This window comes from Brassica oleracea, chromosome C2 (assembly GCF_000695525.1).
Source record: "Brassica oleracea var. oleracea cultivar TO1000 chromosome C2, BOL, whole genome shotgun sequence".
Lineage (NCBI taxonomy): Eukaryota > Viridiplantae > Streptophyta > Magnoliopsida > Brassicales > Brassicaceae > Brassica > Brassica oleracea.
The window spans coordinates 50,464,460-50,479,373 of record NC_027749.1 but is presented as its reverse complement, the minus strand read 5'-3'; the positions used below and the strand labels follow the sequence as shown (position 1 = coordinate 50,479,373).

The following is a 14,914-nucleotide window of genomic DNA, read 5'->3' as shown; positions in this document are numbered from 1 at the left end:
CCCCAGCCTAGATAGCGCGGGAATTCTTTCTACGATGGTCTGGGTCTCCGCGGTTCTCCGAGCTCCTTCAGCAGAAACAGTAGCCTCAATAGCCATATTCATGATCACTTGTTCTGTTTCTCCATTTTCCTCAGCATATCTCATTCTTTCTCTTCGAGCAGCGCTCTCTGAAGGATCAGCTCCATTAACATATTGGATCATTACTTCGCGAAGTTCCTCCCTAGCTTCTCTAATTGCTTCTTCAGGGACCGGAACTCTAGATGTGTTTTGATAGTCAGATTGAGTGCTACGCTGAGGGGATACCGGTCTCTCCTGCCTTTGCGCAGAGGAAAGGTGTTCTGAATTTGCGTCGCGGGAGCAATCCAGTCTCTTTTGACTCTGGCTAAGGGCGTTTGTCTCAGGAGGGTGAGATGTGCCTGAGTAGTGTGCTCGTCTGCCAGTTTCTACCCACCGAGATCCAATTTGTCTATAGTTTGAGACTTGCGCAGAGTTGGAGTGTCGGGGGTAGTAGTTTAGAGATCTTGAATAAGATTCATTAGTATGGGCTCTCTTACTTGCCACGTAACGAGTCTTATTTTCATTATCACGGTAGGAATGTGAGCGAGTTCCATAGTCAGCTCTTCTAGCATCCCTCATGAACCCAGATGCTTGGCGAGAGATTCCCCTTTGGTTGGGGTGTTGTGCATGCTGATTGGATCCATTTTTACGGTAATCTGTCATTTCTTCCGCCTTAGTTTTAAGATCGTTTTGATGTTCTGTCTCTTGTGGGTTTTGACCTGGATTTTGTGGACAGTCATTGTACTCATGATCAAGTTTCTTGCATGTTGTGCAGAATTTTTCCAACTTTTCATAGACCAGAACCACGGTGACTTCATCACCGTTTTTGAAATCTAGAGTAGTCTTGAAAACGAGGGGTTGGAGGCCGTTGATGTGTACTCTGAACCTTGCCTTGGAGGCAGTAATTTCCCAACTTTCAAAGGTTCCAATATCACCTGCAATGCTTCTAAGGATGGCCTCGTTCCAAAGATGCAGAGGTAAGTCTTGAACTTGGACCCAAAAAGGTATCTGAGAAGGGAATCTTGGTGAGACTGAAGGTTCCCATTGTTGTAGGATGAGCATCCATTTGGCGAAATGATATGGCCTATTGTCAAGGACATTTTGTAGATCTTCCGCTGAGGCAAATTGAAACTGGAATCTTCCTTGTCCCAGATCAGAACCAAAAGGTCTTGAGTTGCATTTCCACAGGTCTGAGAGGAAAGGAATAAGGGACCACATTCGCTGATGCTTGGGGTTGGTAACTCTTCCTATAAGAGTGAGCTCATGCTTCTTTATCAGCTCTGAGTTATCAAAATCAGGTACACTAACCCTACCTCTCCTTGGTGGTGATGCATTATTTGCTAAGCCTTTTCCTTTTTCTGCTGAGGTTAGTCTTCTAGCCATGGTGGTAGCTGTAGATTTGATCTTGCTTGAAAGAGATAAGGGTTCTCCGCAAAGCGGGAAAGTTCTTAGAAACTAGAGTTCTAGAAAGTTGTTTGCTTAAACATGTAACCTGTCCATATAGCCACAGGAAAGTTCCATGATAAGAGAGGAGGTCTTACCGGAGGGAGCGGCGGACCCGTCGACCGGAGTCGAGGGCTAGAACCCAGTGGGCAATAGATCAGAAGAGTGGATTATCCTTTGGATATTACTGAAAGCGGTAACAATTTGAATAAACAGAGGAGGTTGCAGGTTTTTGTTACACAGAAAAGGAAAAAGTATGTAGGGTGGAGGGTAGGTAGAGCTAAATAACCAAGGGATAACGACTTTCCTCTGTTATCGTGCCTGGGAGAGTTTTTTAGCAACTCCAGTTTTTTGACAGTGATATTGAAAGTTAGATCGGAAGGACTATTTAATATAAAAATAATGAAAGTTAGATCGGAAGGACTATTTAATGTAAAAAGGACTTTTAACGTTAAAACCACTCAATTAAGTTTGTTTTGAGTAAAAACTTTCAAACTAAGTATTTAGTGAAATAACCTCCAAACTAACTTTATTTAATGAATTAAATCCTCTGTCTACAGCGCCGGTCATAATTACCAATACTACCGGTAAATTTTTAGTTTAGGGATTTTTACATGAAATAAACATAGTTGAGGGGTTTTACCATTAAAGGTCTAAAAAGTTCAAAAACATCAAAAATATAAAAATATAATAACATTAACTAAACATTAGTAACTTAAAAAAATTCAAAATTAGCATTTTTTAAAAATTAATGAAAATAGATGAGTTTGATTTGATTTAAAATCAACATTATTATAAATTGAAAATATTAAAGACTAGAAAATATAATAAAAATGATCTAAAGATTTACAGGTAGTAGTAGTTCTTTTGACCGGCACTAGTGATAAACTAATTATCTAAAAAATTGGTAACAAACATTTTCAAAACTAGCACTTTCTCTAAATAAATTATGGGAATCTATGAAATATATTTATTTAATAATCCATATTATATGTGGGAGATAAAACTCGCAATTATAATTTTAATGTGAATAGAGTAAGATTTAGTTAGACTAGGCTATATTCACATTAAATTTTTAGTTGCTGATTTTAGCTCTCACATATAATATGAATCTGAAAATAAATATATCCATGGATGCAACATAAGTTATTTGAAGTGCTAATTTTGAAACATTTTGTTACAAATTTTTAAATAATTAGTTTATCTCTAGTGTCGGTCAAAAGAACCACTACTACCAGCAAATCTTTAGATAATTTTTATTATATTTTCTGTTTTTTAATTTTAATTTATACATAAATGTTGATTTCAAAATAAATCAAACTCATCTATATGCATAAGCTTTCAAAATGCTAATTTTTGAAAATTTAAATTACTAGTTGTTAGATAATGTTTTTATATTTTTACATATTTTTGAACTTTTAGATCTTTAATGGAAAAACTCCTCAACTATGTTTATTTAATGTAAAAACCCCTAAACTAAAGATTTATCGGTAGTAGTTGTAATTATGACCGGCACTGTAGACATATAGTTTAATTCATTAAATAAAATTAGTTTAGGGGTTATTTCACTAAATACTTAGTTTGTAGATTTTAACCCAAAACAAATTGATGGGTTTTAACGTTAAAAATCCATATAAAAATACTCCAAGAAGTCTGTGTTTAAATCTTAAGACTTAACAATGGAAATTAGCATAGGTGACAAATGTACCTGGGAGTGCATACCACATGATTATTAAAAAAACAATTAGATAGCAATCTTTACAATATTATTTGATAAGTTAGTTTCTTGTATGTTACACTCACATTAATTTTTACAATGGTTAATTACGTTGATGTCTATAATGAATTGAAATTATTAATTATGTAATTACCATTATAAATGTTTCTATTTTTAGTTGTTATTTAATAATTTTATTTATTTTTCTGAAAATAACAGAAAATAAAAATATCTATAAGTTTTTCTATAGCTATTTGAAATTTTATTTTTTGTGATATTGTTGTCATTAGTTTCTTATTTTTCTTTTTCTTTCTATACTTGTTTCTAAATCACATATATAAAAAAGGAAATATTTATAAAAATTTAAAATGTGGATATAATTTATAAATAATTTGATTTCACAAAAAAGGAAATAAAAATGTAAGCTTGATATTTTTAAAATAGTAACTTTCCTTTTAAACATAATATCAAACCCTATCCCCAAAACCACACCTCTTAACTCTAAACCCTAAGTCTAGATTAGTTAATCCCATTTTTGCCCTTTAATAAAATTTATTTTGGTCATTTTTCATTGAAGGCTATTTTTGATGATTTTTTTGTCACAAAATTTTTTATCCTAATTTATTTTTATTTATTCCGGTTTCAAAATAAACTATATAAAAAATAAATATTTATAAAAAAATAAGCTAGAAATAAATATTGTATCCTTATGTTTTTACCCCTCAAAACATAACTCAAACAACATAATAGATAGTAAAAATACTAAAAATATGTTTTATATCAATATACTTTATCAGATTATCACAAAAACAAAAACAAATTAACATAAACCAATATTGTTAATAAGCTAAAAAATTTTTATACTTACCATGATTAATATATTTTTTATTTGTTGTTTTCACATTTGAACTAAAAGCATGTTCCTAACTAAACCGGTTTTATTATATATTGAACCAAATATAAATTTGATTAATATACTCAAAATCAATGGTCTAATTAATATTACTAACTCGACCAATAAAATTTTTTATACTTAAAATAAATGGTCTTACTAATATATCAAACATATTATTATATATGGTAATATTTCTTTATTCTTAATTATACATACAAATTCAGAAATGACTCAAAACGTATAAATAAATAAGAACCAATTATTTTAATTGAGTATTTTGTAGAATTTATATATGTCAGTGAGCTTTCAACAGATTATTGTTATTTTCATATTTAACTCTGAATCAATCACACTTTAGTTTTTTTTCTCAAATCAACATATATAAAATAATGCTAATTTCACTAAATAATTTGCAAATATAAGTTAATAAACCAAAATAAATTAAACTAAAAAATTAATCAAAACTCTAATCTACTTAATTTGAACCATAAAGTATATAGTTAACTAGGAAATTTATATATGCCCTAATATAATCAAATGATAACTGAACCAACCAAATATTGAATACACAAATCAAATTTCTAATTAAAATAAGACGATAATATTATTTAAAATAATCATAGGTATTTATAAACTACAAATTAATTTTACATACAAAATCACAAATCATCTGATGAATCATATTTTTCCATCTAATAAATACTTATAAAATAAGAAAAACAAGGGAAAAAGATGGTGCATAAAGAAATACATAAACATCTAACAATTTCTTGATATATCACACAAACCCCACAACCTTTCTTCTTTGGCCATGATCTCCTTTTACATACTTTCATATTCTAAGATCTAGAAACAAACATCACAAAAACTCTCAATCGATCAAAAATATAATACAAAAGGCCTATATATAATCATTTTTTTTTCAAAACCCTAATTCATAATTGAAACCGTATGGAATGTTCCGAGCCAGTGTTGAGTTCGATATGAGATCATCGTTTGTGTCATTTAGATTTAAAAGGTATAATTGCATACAATACATAGTAAAGATCACATATTCTCAAAATAAAAATTTAATAACTTTGATTTCTTAATTAATTTTTCATTGATACATCTTACGGTTTTCACTCGATATGTAATATAATTTTTGTATGGAGATACTGAATGAATTACTAGATGTAATGAGCCAAAGATGCATAAATTGCAGGTTAATAATTATGACAAGACATAAAAAAACAATCAGGAAAGCTTCAAATATTTATATTCAACAACTAATTAAGATCAAGGCAAGTTTCTTAAACAATCTAATTTAACGTTATATGTGTATGGGTAACTAGTGATGATTGTGTTGATATTTTTATGTGTATCTCTTGATAAATCAAAGTTAAATTATTGATGTCATTTTTAGTTATATATAACTGAAATTTGGTTTTATGTAACCAAATATATTCCCATGCGTAGCACAAAGTCAATAATAGTATATTTAACAAAACACCATGTTCTAACTCTCACTTTTTTTAAAGAAGGTTTTCTTAACTCCCATTTTAAAGCAATATTGTATTTTAACTCCCACTTTTTAAAAGTATTAAGATTATTGTGCATATTATTACCACGTGATCATTACAATCAAACAAGATAGCAATAAAAAGTGTTTGTAGAAAGGAGAGATGGTTGGCATCTCCTCTGACAGAGACGGGATTGACCTTCGGGTCCTGAACACATCCGGTTAAGGCTCTCCACCCTCGGGTGGATCTAACCCAATTTTTATTCTTTCCTGGGTTCGAAGCCCAAAACACAATATTTAGTTTACAAAAAAAAAAAAAAAAAGATAGCAATAAAAATACTTTGTTCTAACTCCGACTCTTTTTTTAAAGAAGAGGTTGCTAAATGCTAACTACCACTTTTAAAGCATTATTATGTCTTAACTCCAACTTTTAGAAAATAATAAAATTATTTTGGATACCACGTGTTCATTACACACGAATTAGATGGCGATAATGTATTTGAAACAAATCCCATGTTTAAAAGAAATATTATGTTTTAACTCCCCACTCTTAAATGAAATATTATATTTTAATTCCCAATTTAAAAAAATATATTAAGATTAGTATAAATAAACGTTTAAAATCTATAAACAACATTTTTTAACCAAGTGGTGGTAGCATAGTGGCAATTTTGGGGCTTGGTGTGTACCCACATCAGTTATGGGTTCGATTCTCCCTGGGAACTAAATTATCACTACTTAGCCAGTCTGGTCTTGGGCTTCGGCCCAAGTGGTTTCCAGTGTGGTACGCTTTCGGACTAGTCCACTCTGTAGCACTAAGTGCGTTTCTCCCGGGACCGACCGGATCAGCCGATAGGGTTTATCAAAAAAACAAACAAGATTTTCAGCCTATTTATAAATTTTTAGACGAATTTTATTGTACATGTTCTCCATCTCATTGCAAAAAAATTCCTCAGTATCCATCCTCCAAATAAATCAAAATATTTATGTCTTTCTCTCCTCTACGTACGTCATCGTTATGTAATATATGAAATAATATAAAATAAAGATTAATTATTTGTATGTGTTGTTAAACACAAAGAACTTCCATTTACGTTAATCATTTTAAATTACTACAAATGATGTACTTTTTAATTATCAAACGCAGAAAGTATATTTAAGTCCAACTATCATAATAATTAGCCTTTTAATAAAAGAATTTTGTAAACCACAAAAATATAAATAAACGATAATAATAATGCCATGAAAACTTAAGTCATCACCCCATTAAATTTAAATAAGGCTTTCTGAATTAGTTATTCGAAATTTCTTTAGTTTTTTACCAGATCTTCCCGTATTGGATTAAGTATTTATAAAAGTTGTTATAAATCCAAGGTTGTTAGACTTATCATTTGTATAAATCTAACTAACTCCCACTAACCAGTTTTTTAGAAATCCATTACAAAAAATTATATCCGTCTATAAATATATGAATTTTATTGTAACCATCAAAACCATCGCCAAGACAGTGGGGAACGAGGTTGTTTCTTTATTTCTTTCTTCAAACTATTTAGTTTTACCAAAGTATTGGTGGCTTAGTTCTAGTGCAAAGGATTAGTTCCCCTATTCCCCGGATTCAAACCACCTTTAATATGAATGGTTATTTTTAAGATTGAAAATTTTAGAGGCTGAAAATTTTATTTCTGTCTAAAATTTAAAATGGTATAAAATTTAACATTCATACCAAAAAAAATTTTAGAGGCTGACTTCGGACCTACGAAAAATTATATATATGATCTACTGTTCAGAACTTCTATTAAAAAATCTATTTCGTTTTTTATATTACAAAATAATTTTTAATCTAATTAATGGGTTTTTGTTATATGACTTGCAAAACTAAAGAGAACTATTATATCCCAGTGATATGCGTCCTCTCACAATAGCTTTATTGGTGCCAAACCATAGAGTTAACCTTGTTGTTCCAGAGAAATCTGATATTATTAGAAAGTCACAGGTTAATTAATTAGCATGGTTTTCATGAAAAGTATGCATGCACAAATGAAGAAATTGGCAAATAAAAATTAGCACTAAAAAGATTATATATCGATCTTGCTAGGTGGATGAGGAAACAGGTTATATCCCAGTGATATGCGTCATCGCACGAAGCAAAGAAAGAGATATTAAGGCGGCTTGGGAATCAGTGAAGTACGCAAAGAGGCCGAGGATACTCGTATTCACTTCCACTAGTGACATTCACATGAAATATAAGCTGAAAATGACTAGAGAAGAAGTCGTCGAGATAACAAAAAGTAGCATTAGGTTTGCTAAAAGTTTAGGCTTCAAAGACATCGAATTTGGTTGTGAAGATAGTGGCAGGTTCATATCTTAAAACCTATACTTCTCCATTATTTTTTTCACAGGTTCGAAAGAACATAAAATCTTATTACTTTGTTTCTTCTATATAAAGACGAGATTGTTTGCGGTTAAATAAAATATTTGATTTGCCACTATAATATTAAATGATTTTTTGGTAGTAAAACCTCTTTAACTATTTTTGAATCGAAATAAAATCTCTTAGTTAAATTTTCAATGTTTTAAATCCTCAACTTAAAACTCTTAATGTATAATGTATGTTCATTCCATTCACAATGCTGTCTATTTTAAATACAAAACTTTAAAAATGAAACACATTGAATTTTAGTTGAATGGTTCATAATTAATTTAAAGCGTTACAAACTTTATATATAAGATTTTTTTTTACTAATGTCATATATAATTATAAAATATTAATTTGTGATTAAAATTAAGCAGGTCCGATAAGGATTATATATGCAAGGTTTTTGAAGAAGCGATCAAAGCGGGTGCAACCACGGTGGCCTTCGCGGACACGGTGGGGATCAACATGCCGCAAGAATACGGAGAACTTGTGAGATATGTCAAAGCAAACACTCCTGGAATTGATGATGCTATCTTCAGCGTTCATTGTCACAATGACCTTGGTGTTGCTACCGCCAATACAATAGCCGTACTTTTCTAATTCTCCCTTTGCTCATTTATTTACAATATATCAATTCAAAATGCATCTATAACAACGATTTTACATAGGGTGTATGTGCTGGAACACGTCAAGTCGAAGTAACAATCAATGGAATAGGTGAAAGAAGTGGAAATGCACCACTTGAAGAGGTAACAAATCACACATCCAAAGTACGATAGAGCATACGAACATATAACCGATAAGACCATCTCCAACAATAGATTCTTCATTAGAGTTCTAAATCAATTTTTTAAGTAAAATTAATCAAATTAAACATTTTACATACTTGTTTAATTTTAACATCTCCAATGGTAGAACCAATGAAAGGTTCAAAATTTTGAAAATTTGTAATAAGAGATTACTTGCATCACACTCTATAATTAAATATAATTAAATTACATAAAATTCAAATTAACTTGACATAAAAACATATAACATAGATTGAGAAATCATAAATAAAACTAAACGATCAATCGTTATTTTATCTTGTACCAAATTTACGCCATATATGCTCAACCAAATCATTTTTCAATTGTTCATGTATGTTGCGATCACGAAGTCGAGTCCGAATTGCCATCAAATTGCCAGTATTTGAAGGCATATCTGTATAATACATGAAATCCACATGAGAACTTCTGTTTGATTCTACCTGTGCGAATTCTGATACATCAAATTGAGTGTACCCATCTCGTTCGTCTTCCACTATCATATCGTGTAATATGATGCATGCTCTCATAATCTTTCCGATTTTTGCCTTATCCCAAATTAGAGCTGAGTTTTTAACAATGGCAAATCGAGCTTGCAAGACTCCAAAAGCACACTCGACATCTTTACGGACAGATTCTTGTACTGTAGCAAATAAGGATGCTTTCGGAGTTTGTGGAAGTGAAATAGATTGGATAAAAGTTGACCAGCTCGGATAAATACCATCCGTGAGATAGTAAGCAAAATGATACTCGTGTCCATTGACAAAGAAATTCACTTTTGGAGCTCGACCTTGTAATATATCATCAAAAATGGGCGATTTATCAAGAACATTGATATCATTTGAGGTACCTGGAGGTCCAAAAAACGCGTGTCATATCCAAAGATCATGTGAAGCTACTGCCTCTAGCACGATTGTAGGTTTTCCAGATCCACGTGTATATTGTCCTTTCCAAGCGGTTGGGCAATTCTTCCACTCCTAATGCATACAGTCGATGCTTCCTATCAGCCCCGGAAAACCGTGCATATCTCCAATATCGAGGACTCGTTGAAGATCTTGTGGTGTCGGTTTTCTGAGATACTCATCTCCGAACAAATATATGATTCCTTCAACAAAATTTTCTAAGCATGAAATTGCAGTGATTTCACCAAGACGGAGGTATTCGTCAACCGCATCAGCCGCACAACCATACGCCATCATACAAATTGCTGTTGTGGCCTTCTGTAGTGCAGAGAGACCAAACCTGCCGGTAGCATCTCTTCTTTGTTGAAAGAATGGAACTTCATTGAACCACCTTTGCTTACAGTTGCCAACCTCTATTTGTGGCATACCAACAAGCTGTGGACTTTCATTGAAGTAAGCTCCAATTATTTTCCAAAAGGAGTCTGCCTTCTGTTCATTCCCTATAATCGGATCCTTACTTTTGTTAAGCCAAGCACTTATGAGCACCAAATCTTCCTTATGTGACCAATTCCTTCTCCCTCTTTTATCTTCAGTTGTCTCTGCATCTTGGCTTCGAGAATTTGTCCACTGAGAACTAAAGAGAGGAAGTTCTGAAGATCCAAGAGCTACGCTTGGCGAGACAGGTTCATAATGATGGCTATTTAACAGATCCAAATAACCTGAAGACTGAGTAAATGGATTTGAAGAATTCATTCCTACTTTCTGGTGGAGAAAGGAGAATGAGAGAGTGAAGTAGTTTTCGGAAAAGGAGAAATATATGAAGAAGGACGAGTTGTGTTTTAGTGTGAGTTGGTTGCATTCATTTATAACAAGTTTGAGTATGTTACATTGTTTAAAGTGTGTGGTGTTAGCAATAAAGACTTACCTAATCTAAAAACAACCAAGCATTGATCACAACCATACTTAAAGCAAACTACCAACAAGAGATAGACTACCAAGCAGTAAATTTGATGTAGACTGAACAATAAAACCTAGTTAACATCTAACAACCAACTAGTCCTAGAAGAATTTAAAGAAGCAGTCTCAGTAAATTACCTTGGAAGGCTGAAATTTAATGTGTTTAAATGTCCTGAACAGTCATGTGTTGTACACTCTCGCTCTTCCACCAGCTCCAACACCCTGAATAAGAGAAAAGACGTACCACCAAGCAGTTAACAACTTAACAATCAACACACTTAGCATATGACACAAGAGAACAAAGGAAAGCTTACCAACTAGTAGCACCAAGTCCTTTATACAAACCCAAAAAGCCTTCTTCTCTGCATATGGTACGGAGAGCATGCCCAATACCTTGATAATACATTGTATTTCTCTGGAAAGGAACAAAAGTAATCCATTCAGACCACGTACAGACAAAACAGACACTGCTCAAAATCAAACCTGTGCAGCAAGACGTGTCCTAACAAGATCAAGAGGATAAGTAGCAGAAGCAGCTGTAATACCAGCCAAGCCGCCACTGACAAAGTGAACAAACGGGCTGCTACTCGCATTCCCTAAATAGCTCTGTAAGATTGGGTTCGAATAGAAAAACTGCAACACAAAACAACATTGTGACAAATCAATACAGAAGACACAATCCACAAGGACTATAATAGTATAAAGCAACTCACTTTATTATATTTCTCATATGCATAGAAGTTCAACACCGAATAAGGAAGCCTGTGCGCAACAGTAACCATATTCCCTTTCCAAAAGGCTCTAACTCCTTCCTCATTGACGATACGAGAAGCTTCACGCCACAAACTCAGCTTGCTCAACACATCAGCTTCTGATTGCATTCCTTGCAGCTGAAACGCGACACAACAAAAAAGCTTAGAGACAATAAGTTTTAAAGACAAAAAACACAATGTTAACGGTAATAACCAAACAGCAAAGCTCAAACAACCCATTTACAATCTTATGAACCCTAAAATCAAAATACCCTATTCTAGATTCAACAGATTAAACAGACGAATCTGCACATTATAAACCTCAAATCGTACCTAGAGAAGAATGAAAAAGCTTCCTGCTTCGAAATCTCTTCGATTTCTAGTCAGAAATCTGAAACAGTCAAGCTTCAGATTCCACCAATTTCCCCGTTGATGAAGCCGACGGTGGGGAAAGGATGCTTCCAGCGTTGGATTGATTTGCCATCTGGATCGAATTGATTCGCCGTCTGAATCGAATTGATTCGCCGTCTGAATCGAATTGATTCGCCGTCTGAATCGAATTGATTCGCCGTCTGAATCGAATTGATTCGCCGTCTGAATCGAATTGATTCGCCGTCTGAATCGAATTGATTCGCCGTCTGAATCGAATTGATTCGCCGTCTGAATCGAATTGATTCGCCGTCTGAATCGAATTGATTCGCCGTCTGAATCGAATTGATTCGCCGTCTGAATCGAATTGATTCGCCGTCTGAATCGAATTGATTCGCCGTCTGAATCGAATTGATTCGCCGTCTGAATCGAATTGATTCGCCGTCTGAATCGAATTGATTCGCCGTCTGAATCGAATTGATTCGCCGTCTGAATCGAATTGATTCGCCGTCTGAATCGAATTGATTCGCCGTCTGAATCGAATTGATTCGCCGTCTGAATCGAATTGATTCGCCGTCTGAATCGAGAACCCAAGAGAGAGAGAGCCAAAAAAAAATTTCCGCGAAAGAGAGAGAGAGAGAGAACTGGGACCAATTTTTTTTCCCTTTGTTTAAAACACTCAACCACTGAGAGATGGACATGTTTCCTTTGGATATAGCTCCAAAAACATCTACAATTAGAGACAACTCTAACTATTTTTCATGTTTTTGATTTTATTAAAACCCTTAAAATTAGACGGATACTGTTTTAGAAGTGGCTTGGATACATTGTTGGAGATGGTCTAAGAATCAATCTCTTAGTCTATTTATGATTGTCTATTGGTTTTAAAAACAGTCAAGTCCAGGAAACTCAACACGATCGTAATTTTCTATCATCATCAATTCATCAACAACATAAATATTTATTTGGTATGTATAGGTCGTGATGGCTTTGAAATGTCGAGGAGCATACCTGATGGGTGATGTTTACACAAGAATAGACAGACGCCAAATTATGGCTACTAGCAAGATGGTAAGGCGGTAACTTTGACTGTTTGACATGCCGAGGAGCTAGTGTTTTCTTTCCTTAGCGTTTATAATAATTGACTATGTTGGATAATTCCAAGCTTGTGGAAACTTAACATATTATTAGATGTTTAATATGTTAAGATAAACACAATAAGGAAACCTAGAAATAGGAAAATGAACTTTCTATTTAGGTTAGGTTTGTGTTTTCCATATCCCACATGTTAAAGGGAATTGTCTTTCATATAAATATAGGTCTAATGGAGAGGTGTTCCATATGATCTAAGAGAAACATATTGAGAGCTTTAGTTTTGAGTAGTTTCTAAAGCTAATAAGAAAAATTATTCTTATAACTCTTTGTGCTTCTAAGAGATTTGAATTGGTATCAGAGCCTCAGGTTGGAGACTAGATCTAAGCTTAAGTTGTAGCTTAAGATCCTGGTGCTTGTGAACAACAGATCGCGTAAGCAAGATGGCGGACGTGACTAGGGCTCCACGCACGAAGGACTTTGGATCTACATCCATCCAATGTCCGAAGTTGTCATCAACAAACTACACAGTTTGGTCGATGAGGACGAAGGTTCTACTTTGTGTTCATGAAGTGTGGGACACGATCGAACCCGGTTCAGACGATCAAAAGAAGAACGATGTTGCGATAGCTCTTTTGTTTCAATTTATTCCAGAGACTTTGATTCTCCAGGTGGAAGAACAAACCGCATCAAAAGAGATCTGGAACGCCATCAAGTCGCGACACCTATGAGCTGATCGTGTAAGGGAGGCGAGACTTCAGACGTTGATGACGGAGTTTGATAGGTTGGAGATGGATGATTCAGATACGGTCGATGACTTCGCGGGGAAGATATCAGGCCTATCATCCAAAGCAACCTCTTTGGGAGAAAACATAGAAGATTCCAAGATGGTCAAGAAGTTCTTGAAGGGTCTTCTGAGACACAAATATATCCAGATCGTAGCACCATTTGAGCAAGTCCTAGATCTCAAATCAACGGGGTTTGAAGACATAGTTGGAAGGCTTAAGGCGTACGAGGAGCGTGTAGGAGAAGAAACTCAGAAAGAAGACCAAGGGAAGCTGATGTTTTCGAACAATGAAGAGCATAGTCAGAGAGGCTATGATAATTCCCGTGGTAGAGGAAGAGGAAAGCACTTGAGGATATTCGGTTGTGTAGCTCATGCGAAAATCACTGGTCCTTATCTGAAGAAGTTGGATGAGAGATCAAAGAGTATGGTCAATCTTGGAACTGAGCCGAGTTCCAAAGCATACAGACTCTATGATCCAGACACAAGGAAAGTGATGGTGAGTAGAGATGTGATTTTCGATGAGGAGAAAGCTTGGGACTGGGCGTCTACAACAAACCAAACTGATTGTGAACCGAGCATGCTTAAAATTCCACATGAGGGTGACATAGAAGAAGGTAATGATCAAAGTGAGGATCATGAACAGGAAGCTATAAACCAAGATGAGGAAGAAGAAGAAGATGCGGATCAGAATGCAAACCAAGACGGTTGAGGTCAACCGTTAGTGACTAGACAAGGCCGAGCCATAACAAAACCAAGATATCTCGATGATTATGTGTTACTTGCAGATCAAGAAAGTGCAATGCTGTTGCTCACAGTGGATGGCGAGCCAGAAAACTATTTAGAAGCTAAACACGTACGAGAATGGGTTGAAGCGATGGTGGCCGAGTTGGAGTCTATCACAAGAAACAAGACATGGGAGCTTGTGGATAGACCGGCTGGAGTGAAACCTATAAGGTTGAAGTGGATCTACAAGATTAAGAGAAAGGCGGATGGTACAATGAGAAAGTATAAGGCGAGACTTGTGGCAAAAGGCTATGTACAAAGAGAAGGAATAGATTTCGATGAAGTGTTTGCACCAGTGGCAAGAATTGAAACTATTCGGCTCTTAATAGCACTCGTAGCAACAAACGGTTGGGAGATACATCACATGGACGTGAAGACCGCTTTCTTGAATGGAGATCTAAAGGAGTTAGTGTATGTAACTCAACCCGAAGGTTTCG

At 34.4% G+C, this 14,914-nt stretch overlaps 2 protein-coding genes across 2 annotated transcripts in view; both read left to right on the top strand.

Annotated features, from left to right (window-relative positions):
- Positions 1-5,431, top strand: part of LOC106324649 — a 12,404-nt gene extending 6,973 nt beyond the window's left edge. The window contains exon 5 of the mRNA XM_013762603.1: positions 5,317-5,431. Coding sequence (XP_013618057.1) covers positions 5,317-5,340 — 24 coding nt within the window. The 3' untranslated portion in view covers positions 5,341-5,431. The remainder of the gene's footprint in view (positions 1-5,316) is intronic.
- A 1,650-nt stretch (positions 5,432-7,081) lies between these two features.
- The window catches only part of LOC106324531 (methylthioalkylmalate synthase 1, chloroplastic-like), a 10,829-nt gene continuing 2,996 nt past the window's right edge, over positions 7,082-14,914 (top strand). The window contains exons 1-5 of the mRNA XM_013762486.1: positions 7,082-7,132; positions 7,709-7,968; positions 8,404-8,617; positions 8,698-8,778; positions 12,794-12,886. Of these exons, the coding sequence (XP_013617940.1) occupies positions 7,082-7,132; positions 7,709-7,968; positions 8,404-8,617; positions 8,698-8,778; positions 12,794-12,886 (699 nt within the window). The remainder of the gene's footprint in view (positions 7,133-7,708; positions 7,969-8,403; positions 8,618-8,697; positions 8,779-12,793; positions 12,887-14,914) is intronic.